This window comes from Peromyscus californicus, unplaced genomic scaffold, assembly GCF_007827085.1.
Source record: "Peromyscus californicus insignis strain IS unplaced genomic scaffold, ASM782708v3 Scaffold_7__1_contigs__length_154581171, whole genome shotgun sequence".
Classification (NCBI taxonomy): Eukaryota; Metazoa; Chordata; class Mammalia; order Rodentia; family Cricetidae; genus Peromyscus; species Peromyscus californicus.
Genome location: NW_026294595.1, coordinates 35,329,455 through 35,342,446, shown reverse-complemented (window position 1 = coordinate 35,342,446; position 12,992 = coordinate 35,329,455). Strand labels below are relative to the sequence as shown.

At 39.0% G+C, this 12,992-nt stretch overlaps 1 protein-coding gene across 1 annotated transcript; it reads left to right on the top strand.

Moving 5' to 3' along the window:
• Positions 1–781: 781 nt before the first annotated feature.
• Ermn (ermin) lies at positions 782–9,512 on the top strand. Its single transcript, XM_052724844.1, has 3 exons — positions 782–1,186; positions 1,865–1,957; positions 6,330–9,512. The coding sequence occupies exons 1-3, from the start codon at positions 964–966 to the stop codon at positions 6,839–6,841; spliced, it is 828 nt and encodes a 275-aa protein (XP_052580804.1). The 5' UTR covers positions 782–963; the 3' UTR covers positions 6,842–9,512.
• The last annotated feature ends 3,480 nt before the right edge of the window (positions 9,513–12,992 follow it).

Sequence of the window (12,992 nt, the reverse complement as noted above, 5' to 3'; positions counted from 1 at the left end):
TATTCCTTTAAAAGCAAAAGGAAAGTGAGCAGCTGCCTAGTTTCAACCAATCTCTGGAAGGCAGACTGCATCACAAATACCCGTATAGAATTCAAAGGATAATTCTGATTGGAGCAAGGGAAAACTTCGTGGGAAATTTATTCTAGTATTTTATTGGGTAAGGTGGGTTTCCATAGACATAAAGAAGCAGGTAAGTCAGAAACCCTAGACAAGATGAATTACACCAAGACTGTGAGATTCCTATTCTTAGCACATCCAGAATTTGCTTGTTTATTTCTTAGGTCCCCTCTCAGCTTCTTGATGACATACCATGAAATCTGTTGCCAAAGTCGTTTACAATCAAGTTGTCGTGTTTACAGGTCCTTGAAAAGCCGGTTTTATTCTTTAATAAATGAGAAACGATGCCATTGTCTCCTACAAAATAGCTGAGGTTTTACTCGAACCAAATCTGTTTGGAAATGTTAAGCTGGTTACACAGAACTAATGTGCCTCAAGGTGGTCATTCTCTCTGGATTAAAGCCTGGGAACAATGGTGGCTCCTGTTACAAGGAAAATTACAATGGGCCATTATGGAAAGGGACAAAAATCTCTGTTCCCAGAAGGGGGACTGACAAGCTGCAAGTCCCCCTCTGCATGCAGACACAAAAGACTGATTGCTTCAGATTGTTTGTTTATGCAAATCGAAGGGCAACATTAATTCTAAGAGTGGGGCTGTGGGGTGGTGGGGAGGCTGCTGATTGGCTGGTTTTTGCTCCTGGGTTGGCTACCAAACTGACAAACCCTATCACACTCATTGTGAGCCCTGAAAACCTTTAGGACAAATCTTGTTATTAGATGATGTCAGAGTGAATGTTTATGTTTTAAGGATAGGTTTGGAACGGTAGGACCTGCAGCAATAGATCTTATCAAAGATCCATTCCTTTACTTTCTCTATTGCTTTCCCTAAATCAGACCTCAGTAAACATGACAGACGCTCCTGAGACACTGAGCAGGACAGAGTGTAATGGGGACAGACCACCCGATAATGACCAACAGCACATCAGTCAAACCAGCAAGGACGCAGCTGACGCAGGGGGGACCCAGACATATTACAGTGCTGAACCCGGTCTTGAAGATTTGCCTGCAAGAGGAAGTCCAGAAGAAAGTGGAAACAGTAAAGGAAGCGTACTACCCAAAGAGCCTGCAGGTGAGAAGAGTCTCCGTGGTAAAGGATTTCCTTTTCTCAGCTTCATTGTTTTGATTTACAAGCCCCCTTGATCCCCTCCTTTTATATAAACTAGTATTATACTAAGAAGCTGGAGCCAAGAACCATAGTCCCTTATCCCAATAGGGGATTCCTATCATAAAGACTCATAATCTAGGTTTGCCTGGTAGCTCTGAAATCCCAGTTTTCTCTCCTGAAACCTGAGCATTTTTACTCAGAATAAAGCAGAATAATAGTAACCACCGTTATTGAGTTGTTAGAATAGTTTCTAAATGTTAAGCAATGTTAACTACTGCTATTTATTGTCAGACTCACAAGTCCATTGTTGTCTGAAAAAAGAGAACTCAGAATTTTAAGATCCCCTTCTGTTCATGTCTAAAGAGGTCTGAATCCATATATGTGTGAGTGTGTGTGTGCATATATACATACACACATATATGTATAAATATGAATAGCTATACACACAAATATAGAGACTCTCATTGTGGGAGCTCATTACTAAATATACACAATCAAATTTTAAAAGAATCAGAAAAGTAGAATGAAAACTTTTACTAATCATAATTAAAACTAAAGACATCACCTAGAATCAGAATTGATCATTTGTGAACCTTTAACTATATATGTTGTCATTGTTATAATATTTGTGTTTTCCCCTAGAAAACTCAGAGGAGAACCTCTTTGTCATTCACAAGGCCATCAAAGATCTTTCTCTCCAAGAAGCAAGTGCTGAGGACATGGCATTCAGAGAAGGTAACAGGAATCCTAGTTTCCTAACACTGTTCAGCTGGATATGATGACAACATTGCGTGCAGTGTTTTGTGCTGTTGAGAAGCAGTTCCAAGCAATGACTTCAAAATCTTTCAACTGCTTTGGGCAAATACGACAGTCTTGATCTCTGTGGGTTCCACCTTACCCAGCTTTCCAGATGGCTCAAGCCCCAAATTGTATGAATTGGTCTGACTGGTTGGCATGGCAATGTGATAGCCATGTCTTGATAGATTAGCCCCCTAAATCAAGCTTTCTTTTCAATTTGGTGCTCCAGACGGGTATCAGGCAGCCTCTGGGATGATTCAGAAACAGGTTTAGCATAAAGTCTCTTTTTGACATTCAGTATAAAGTAACTTCATAAAATGAGTTACTCTATGGGGAAATTTTGTCTGAAAGAATTGTTAACCATTTCTTGTCAAAGAACTGTGTCCCAGAGTGATGAAATTAATTTTGTGCTCTTTACTCAAAATCACAACTATGAGACAAAAAGTGCATGGAAGAGGCTATGTTACCTGTCTAGTAAAGTCAGTAGACAAGGTTACAAAAATCTTCTAAATGTTTTCATCTAAGAAGATATTTCCGTTCAAATAGTTCCTGAGTGCAATGCAGAATGGAATCTATTAATTTATCACTCTTTCCCTCTCTTGAAGCTACAAACAGCTTATCTCCAAATTGAAGTCAGCATGTAGCACCCAATCAATTTAATTTAGAACCGTGCCAGGGAAAACACAGGGCAACCACCAAAGGGACATTTTAGAACACCATGTAAATAGCAGATACCAAGGAGAAGAGGGAGGTGTTTGGGGATTTCTGAATTTCTCCCTTTGCCTAGACTACTCCCACAATATATAAACAGTCATAGGAAAGTGCTACCAGCAGTGGCTGTTATTACTGGGATACCACAGGAGACTATCTCACTGGATAGTAGTCTGTAAAAGTTAAGACTCTGCAAAATGAATTACGTAACTTTTTTGCCCCAATCCTTCTGTTTTGAATGTGATGAGTCTATCAAGGCAGGGCTCACCATTGTCCACCTACAGCTTCTTTAACAGTCAGGGGACCCACTGCAAAAAACAGTTTTCTAGGATCTTGGCTTTCAATCAAGTGGAGAGTGAGGGAACCACTGAATTTGCCTCTGCTTAAATCCTTCCTTTTTTCTTTTTTATTTATTATACATCCTGGCTGCAGTTCCACGCCCCCTTCTCTCCTTCCTGTCTCTTCTCCCCCGCCCCGACTCTGTTCCCACCCCCACCCTCAATGGAAAGAATTCTCTCCACTCCTCCTTTTCTGTTCAGGAAAGGGCAGTCCTCTCATGGATATCAACTAAATATGGCATATCAAGTTACAGTAAGACTAAGCACCTCACCTTGTATTAAGGCTGGGCAAGGTGACCCAGTATGAGGAGTAGTGTCCCAAAAGCCAGCAAAAAGAGTCAGAGACAGTCCCTGTTACTGCTGTTAAGAATCCCACAAGAGGACCATGCTACATAACTGTCACATATATGCAGAGGGCCTAGTTCAGTCCCATGCAGGTTCCCTGGTTTTCAGTTCAGTCTCTGTGAACTCCTATAGGCCCAGGTTAGTTGATTCTGTGAGTTTTCTTGTGGTGCCCTTGACTCCTCTGGCTCCTACAGTCTTTTCTCCCCCTCTTCTACAGGATTCCCTGAGCTCTGCCTAATATTTGGCTGTAGGTCTGCATCTGTTTCCATCACTGCTGGATGAAGCCTCTCTGATGACTATTGGGCTAGGCACCAATCTATGAATATAGCATAATATCATTAGGCATCATTACATTTACATTTTCCCCCCTCCAGTCATGGTTGATTCTATCCTAGGTCTTTGGGTCATCCAGCCTGTGGGTCTTTTCACAGTGTGCTTCTACTCTGTGACAGAGGCGCTGGTTTTGGTGCCTTTTATTTTCAAGATGGCAAACAGCTGTAAAGTCTCCTAGGAGAATATGCCTGGTAAGAGTATAAAGATGCTAAAAATATTGAGGAAAAACACTAATCAATTTAAATTGAAGGATGAATTTTATTCTTGACAGTCTTAGGCCTGAGTCATGTATATGAACAAAAGGATCATTTGTGTGTGTGTGTGTGTGTGTGTGTGTGTGTGTGTGTGTGTGTGTGTGTGTTATTTTATTTTATTTTTTTTGGTGTGTGGGGGGAGATACAACAAAACAAAGCCTACTATCATAGCAAATGTCTAATGTCCACTTTTTTGCAATGTAACAAATATCAAAGGGAGGATTGACAGCAGCTGTTTAGGACTAGTGTGGGTGGTAATTCATGCCTACTTGTCTTTTTCACAGTACATGGAGATGTGGACTCCGAGAAAAAATAAAAGCCTTTGATGAAAACAGACTTACAGGGAGAACTGTAAGGGAGAACAAAGTTAGCAACTGCTTTTTACTTTGTTTATAGGCTGATGTTGCTTAGAAAGAGAATGGGGAAGCCACACACACTAGCCCTGTTCCCTGTGGATAGATGATCTTCCACAGAAGTCCACCACGTGTGCCTGTTCAGGAAACTTCTGTTTCCTTATAATTCTTATACATCAAGAAATACTAGGGAAGTGTGCTAAGATGTTCCAACTGTTTGGAAACCAATGATTTTCGTTCTTTAAGCCTTCTAAAAGCCAGAACATGGCACCAAATAATATGTTACTGTCATTTGGAACATCAGGAGAATCTAGCATTATATACATACAAGCCCAACATAATTATTACCTATAGATCCCTATAGGTCAGCAGAAGATCCTAAGCCATGGGTGTGACTCAGTTGCCAGCATATGAGTTCTGAACATCTGGAGACTTTTGACCATCTTTCTTAAAAAGCTTTATTCTACGTACATGAGTGTTTTGTCTGTCTGTATGTATGTGTCTTTATCTCCTGCCTGGTATCTAGAGGCCAGAAGAAAGCATTGACCATCTAGAACTAGAGTGAGACAGAGTTATAGGCTGCCATGTGGGTGTTGGAACCAAACCTGTTGCTCTGCAAGAGCTAGTACCTGTAACCACTAAGCCATCTTGCCAGCCTACCTTTGCTCTTTTTTATACTTTTTCATTTTTGTGTTATTTTATGTGTATGAATGTTTTGCCTGCATGTATGTCTGTGCACCATGTGCATGTCTAGTGCCTGTAGAGGCCAGAAGAGGGTATTGGAACTGGAGTTAGGAATGGTTGTGAGCCACCATGTATGTGCTTGGACTGGAACCTGGATTCTCTGGAAGAGCAGCTAGTGTGCTGTGGATATTGCTCTGGATGCTGTGAATATGTGTTGCTCTGATTGTTTAATAAATAAAATGCTGATTGGCCAGTAGCCAGACAGGAAGTATAGGCGGGACAAGCAGAGAAGAGAATTCTGGGAACAGGAAAGCTGAGTCTTGAGATGTCAGCCCGCCGTCCATGGAGCAGCATGTAACAGCACACAGGTAAAGCCATGTAACATGTGGCAACATATAGATTAACAGAAATGGGCTGAGTTTAAATGTAAGAGCTAGTCAGTGGTAGGCCTGAGCTAATGGCTGAACAGTTTTAATTACTGTAAGCCTCCGTGTGTTTATTTGGGTCTCAGTGGCTGCGAGACTGTGAGACCTCAGGAGCCGGGACAAGGAAAACTTCAGCTACACTGGTGCTCTGAACAACTGAGCCATTTTTCCAGTCCAAGTCTTTGCTCTTCTTTACCATTCAAGGGACAGTGTCAAATGTCAAAGCTATTACTCTGAGTGTGACTAGACACAGGTAGTCATCATTTTCACATTGTAATAAAGCTTTCCCCTCTGAGGTATTTTTTGCATTGTCCTTGAAGAATGTGTTTGTGGATGTAAAATAATTCCAAACATGTACTGAGTGTGTACATATACATACATATAAATTATATACATGTACATACATGCATGATACAAATACATATATACATACATGCATACATACATACATACATACATATACACACACTCAACATATATATGCATGTCTAGTTTTCACAAGGGAAAAATTTTAAGTGTGCCTCAGAGAACAGTAATCTTACTAAATGCACCAGTCTATGACAATAGAATTCCAATTGAATGAGGTTGGGTTGTACACATTACTGAAGACATACAATATCCATCAGCATTTAAAAAACATAAGTTCCGAGATATTTATTTAACTATATAAAATGCAGTGTTCTGCAAACTATTTTGACTGTGAAGCCTGTTTGATTGTCTAAACTTATCAGGCAACCCAGAGTCACAGTCCATAAGGCACAAGTTGAAATCTGACTGTCTGGAAGAATGAGCTAGAGGATTACAGGATAGCAGTGAGGTGCTCTGAAACCCCAGCACATCTGACCCACAAATCCATTTTGCTACAGGGCATCCGTGGAAGAAGATTCCTCTGAGCAGCAGTGACCTAGAGATGAATACACAGAAGGAAAGGATCGCCCACCAACCTCTAGAGCACCGAGAAGATGACAGCACATCCTACCGGGCAACAGAAATAGAGTGGTTGGGGTTCCGGAAATCTACTCCAGTTGACATATTGCATTCTAAGTGTGATGAGGAACCAGAAGTTTGGAATGAAGAAATTAATGAGGAAGACGTCGACGACTGCAATGATGACGAAGATGAAGTTCGAGTAATAGAATTTAAGAGAAATCACAGCGACGGTTCTCAATTAAAAGAGGATAACCATGCAAGGGAAGACTCCCCGCTAAGCAGTCCCAGCTCCCAGCCAGGGACCCCCGACGAGCAGCCTGTGTTGGGAAAGAAGGGAGATATCTCCAGGAATGCTTATTCCAGATACAATACGATATCCTATCGGAAAATCAGGAAAGGGAACACCAAACAGAGAATTGATGAATTTGAGTCGATGATGCACTTATAAACTAAGAGGGACTGAGAAGCGGCATGAGAGCTAAAGAAAGGTTAACTCCGTTGTGCCTAGAGGTGCCATGTTGGAGAGATGTGCGAGCTTAATGTCTTTTTCACCCTAAAGCAACGTGGAAATAACCATAGACAAAATTCCTTCTGGCAACCTCAAATCAAAAGGCTTTAGACTAATTCCTGGGTGTTTGCTTTTTAAAAGTCAACTAATATAGCGTTATGTGGCAAGCATTGCCCCAAAGGCAAGTCTGGCATGATTTGGCATTAAAAGTAGTAATAGTAAGAGAGAGAGTCAAGGGAAAGGAGAACTGTTTATGTGACTCCCATAATTCTTTTGGTGTCTTTCTTTCTTCAGGCCAATGGGAAGCCTGGGATTAAACCCCTCCTTCATTAAACATGGTTATTTTTTTTTATAGATTCTGCCAGTAACTTTTTTTTCCCTTTTTGTTTATCTTCAAAAAATACCATATCTTAAGTGGTTTTCCTTGGCATCTATTGAGTGAAAATTCCACAGATCGCCTTGCTAGGTGTCACCATTCAGTGAATTTCCTCACTAAAATCCTGAGCAATTGTCGGAATTCTGTGTGCTAAAGTGCTAGCTTTATGCTTTCAAAATGAATGAAATCCATTGTGAAGTTGCTCCGGGGAGGGGTTAGATGACTGGTGAGCAATAGTCTAGAGAATTGTATTGGACAGCTTTATTTTTGTTACTGAAAACAAAATCTTGTCTAGCACAACGGAAATAATTAAAAATAAAAATGGCAATTTTAGCACAATTTTAAGAAAATGCCTTACTCAATTACCACCCGTTCTTGTATTAACAGTATTTCAAAACCATTTTCTTTGCTTAGAAATGAGAGACAATGGCAGTCATAACTGTACTAGTTACTATGAAAATGCAAATAATTATCTTAGACTATTTTAGAAGTAGGGTGTGAGCATACATATTTTTAGTGAAAAAGCTGATAGTGGTGGGGAATATATACTTTATTGGACCAAAGCCCAAACCAAGAAGCTTAAAATTGTACTTGTGGAGCTTCACTCCAACCAACATGTCAAATAATGCATTGAATATTTATGAAAAGAGTATATTTATACTCTTGGAGAGTTTATTCCACAAATTTTCATTTTGTGCTTCTGTATGTATTGCTCTGAACTTTCTGTTACCACAGATAAAAATATCTTTTGGATCCAAATAAAAGACAATTCCTTATTGTCTGAATGTAATACAGTCTTCATTGTGCTATTCAACCCTTTGTTTGCTTCTTTCTCGTTGGGTGCAAAAGGCTGGGTTAGTCCTACTTAGACGATTGCTTATTTATGTGTAACAAATCCCACGCATTCTCATAGCAGGTTTCTTAATTCTTCCTGGTCATATAATATATTTCCATAGTATCACATACTGTTATGGAGTACTTAAAAGACTCAATTTTGAATTTGATTGAAGTACTTCTTTATTCTTCACCCTGCCTATGTAAGATTTGTTACCCTTAAAATGTTGAGCCTGCTAATTTCTTTTGGAACAAATGCAAGCTTTCCAAATAAAATGAGAAAAATTCAGTCTTTTTTCGATAAAGTTGGGTAGGAGATTGATAGACTGGGACAATCTCCTGTTCTAATTTAGATCCTTTGATCATTCCAGAGACAACCTGTTTGCTTTCCTGGATTCCTGATGAGCCCTATCATTTTCTACTTAACTTCAAAGCACAGTTTTATGTAACGGGGCTACACTGTTAATCTACCCACATGACGGCTTGTTTGTTAGACGTAACTGACAAGTTCCCATGGAGTTTAAGTGGGATGAGTAGTGTATGGCTAAGAAACCTGATAAAGATATTAGCATATATGATACTCCATAAACTCGGACTTTTTAGCTGTGTTCTCTCACCACATAATTCAATTTTAAAACATTCTGTCCACAAAGACTGTTTTAAGGTATGTTCATCTGAGAAATCATTCATGCTCGTGGACAAGGTAATGCAGTAGCAGGGCACATTTGGTGGCATTCTTTAGTATCATTGCACATTGCCATATTCTATCACATACAGTTAAGGTATGTTCATCTGAGAAATCATTCATGCTCGTGGACAAGGTAATGCAGTAGCAGGGCACATTTGGTGGCATTCTTTGGTATCATTGCACATTGCCATATTCTATCACATACAGCAGGGCCAGAGTTGACACCTGGGTAACATAGTAGTGGTAGGTGGATATTTGGGTCTTGGTAATCTGGAAATAGCAATGGTCTTGTTCCTATTGCATGCAGTATATATTAATATATTTTAAACTCATCTGGATAACTATTAGTAGATAACCACGCATGAAGGTTTAGCTAAGATTTTATAATTCAAGGTTCAGGGTGGTAACAACTCTGGTACCTGATACCTGAAGAGGATTATGTGAATGCTGGAATTTCTTGAATGATTTAATTCTCTTTTGTTGCCAGATGAATGGGAATTAAAGACAGCTTTACTTCTTTGTAAAAATTAGATTTACATTTCATTTAATACTACATTTAAAGACATGGAATTTGCCAGCTTCTGTATCTATCTATCTATCTATCTATCTATCTATCTATCTATCTATCTATCATCTGCCTACCTTCCTGCTATTAAATAAAGAACTAACTACCTGGTCTTATTTGTTTTCAATAAAAGTTTATGTTCTTTGTTTCAGGTTTCCAAGCTTCTTTCTTTAGAATTTAATGAGAGTTTTTTCCATGTAAGCAGCTATTTAGTTGATCAAGAATGCCACTTAACAAAAAAGTAAGAGAACACCTAATTATAGTTAATGTGCATTATTTATTTTTAAAAGATTTTAAATGATTATATAAGAAACTGTGAGAACATCTGGTGGTTAGATATATAATGTAAATGAAAAACTTCTATTACTTTAGAAGAAAGTGAGATTTTGTTTTAGATGCATATTGGCATCAACAATATGAAAAACACGTTTCTCTTTGTAGTCATTGAGGTTATGCACTTACGCTCTTCTGACACACTGGTAGTATAATTTCTGAATTTTTACATGACATACTACTTATGACATATTTTTGATTGAAGAACAGACATTAAGCTTTTCAAAGTGGCCAAGGAAAACATTTAAAATAAGTAATTCTAGAAAAGGATAAAATTCTAGAGTATAATAAATAAGAGATGTGTTTAATGATTTGAGAAAAGCATCCACTTCTCTTGAAGCCCAAACTTGCATTGTTTTATAATAACAAGAGGGTTATAAAATCCAAAATGTCAAATGTTATACTTTCCAATATTAGAATAGCATATCATGGCATAGTAGAAGAGCAAAATGTGTGTTCAACTCTTGAGGCACATGGGAAGGATAAGCCAAACAATCAACACACACACACACACACACACACACACACACACACACACACACACACACACACAGAGAGAGAGAGAGAGAGAGAGAGAGAGAGAGAGAGAGAGAGAGAGAGAGAGAGAAAGAGAGAGAGAGAGAGAGAGAGAGAGAGAGAGAGAGAGAGAGAGAGAGAGAGAGAGAGAGAGAAAACGTGCGTAATGGGCACCAGAAATCAATCACCCAGGTAACTGGGAAAACACAATACAAACAGGTGACACTGGTAACTAGCTTCTAGCTCAGGAGAATACTGAAAATGAAGCTTGAAAGTATTTTTAATATTTTCCTACAATTTTAAAGTTATTCATTTGATTCCTTCTGTATAAATAACCTTAGCTGATCAGAAACAAAAGAGGTAACTATTTGGAAGTACTCAATTAACTCAAATATTTCTTCTATGAGTTTGTTCTCCTAATAACAAACTGGTTAAGGAAATCAGTAGCAAAATCACTCCTTTGATCTTTGCCTTAACTGTCTGTCTGTCTGTCTCTCTTTAATGACCACTTCCTATAGTTAATTTGTATAAAACTAGATAAATCTTGTCAGTTTTTTTTTTTTTAAGAATTAAGGTGTGTATAGAATCCTACAGTCTTCCACAAATGTAATTTAATTTCGCTTTCATGTTAGAGAAACTGTGGACAGGGCGAGTCCACTTGAAACACTTTGTATAGAAGGTTCAGAGTAGAAAATGCTGTTGAACTCAGAGCTCCAACGGTCCCTTGCCATTCTGTATTCCTTTATGTTGTCACAGGATACATAGGGTTTTTATCCCCTCCCAATTTAAAGAAACACATGCATACACACAATATATGTCCACACACAAGGTGTACATTTTCACTACTGATGTTTTCAAACAGTCAAGTAAAACTTAAAATATATTTTATTATGTTATCAAAAGTTTTAATTGCAACATATATAAAAAAAAGGCTTTATCTGTGTACTCATTTATAACCACTATCTTTGAACTGGCAGGTAGAGGTCAATATAAACAAATTTGTTTTCACTCATTTGATGGTGGTTGTCATTATTAGGAATTCCGCATATTTGAAATTGGTCTTCATGTTGGAAAATGCAAATTTTCACATTGGTTTGTGTTTATAGAAGGGAGAACTCACATAAACTTGCAAAGGGACCAGATGGAGACAGTAACTGTCAGTTATCACCTCAGGTTAAATCAGACATTGAATCTGCACTATGGATTGTTTTTACTTTCTTTCATATACTGGCACCCCAACATATGAAACACCACCCACCAAGCCTCACAGAGGAACACACACAGACACCCCAACATCTGAAACACCATCCACCAAGTCTCACAGAGGAACGTATGCAGACACCCCAATATCTGAAACACCATCCACTAATCTCACAGAGCAACATAACACTTTATGTGGCTTAAGCAAAATATCCATGGAATGAGTATTTGGCAAAAATAAACATTCTGTACAATAGCTTTGTTTAGCAGTTCTCTTTTCCTAGATAGTTGGCTTGCAGCAATCATTGAATACCCCATGTGGCAGTTGTAAAATCTCTGTGATACAATCTGTAAAGTGAGTTGAAGTTAAAGCCTGTGGCTTGTGTTTTAAATTGAAGGGGTTTCCAAAATTTTATTTCCTATCTCTGTTAAAAATGAATTATTTGTCAGTTTTGCTTGAAGGTTGGAAGGGAGAAAGGGTAGAAGGGAGTTGGGTACTGTGATTAACGGCGAAGCAGCTCTCTAGATCTCTGTTTGTCAGGTTGGTCCAGAAGGTTGGAGAAGTCTTCCATCACATCAAGACTGTGAATCACCACAAGAGCTATGAGGGTTGTCACAGACATCTATACTTCAGCTGCTCAATAGAGAGGCCCAATCTTGATTTCCTGCTTATGAAACATTCAAGAGAGACCAAAAAGCTTTCATCCAACCTCATTTCCTTATCTTGAAACTAGTAATGTACAACCCAGGGGCCTTACCTGAGCTTGCCTACATTGATAACCCTATTGCTTTAAAAAAGAATGACCATGGCATGTGGTAGCGGACATACGTTTGGGAGCACCAGATAAAATGAATCTACTCTGGGTTTTATCTGTTGTTGATGGGATGATCACATCCTTCCTCAGTATAAGGAAAAGACAGACACCTCCCTTATTATGTGGAGGAAAGAAAGTTGTATACGAGCCAATAAGATGAGCACACACAAAATCTAGGAGGGTGTATGTACTCAATGATAATTAGTTTCTCTTTTCCCTTCATTTTTTGTAGTTTTGTGGTTCTTATATGAGCTATTGGGGTCTTTGCATAAGATCTGACATTTTGGCTGTGTTCTACATAAAAGTGAAAGTGTCTGAGCAAGAAGCAAGCTGGTGCTACCTAGTAGCCCTCAACCCCATTATCTTGCCCAAGAGTCCCTTGAAAATCATTGTAAGCCCATTCATGAAATTAGGACACGCTAGGAATGTTGAAGTCTTATCCATTCTAAGTGATGTCCATGACCCTTTGCAATCTTTAAGCCAACACTAGAAAGAAGGTTTTCTAATATCTAGAAGAATGCTTCCGAAGTAGTGCGGGGAAGCTGATGATGCATTGCGATCATGGCACGGCTGGTTTTGCAGTCCTGTGAATGACAGATAATTGAATGTCAGCAAGCAGAACTGAGCAAATTTGATGCTCGTGATAAAACAGCACCGTAGCAACAACAGCTGTGTCATCCCACGGGAGGGGAGGGGGTAGGGTCTGCATGACTGTTGAAAAGAGAAAGCCAGTGTGCACGCTGAAGGGTGAGGAACTCCCAGCA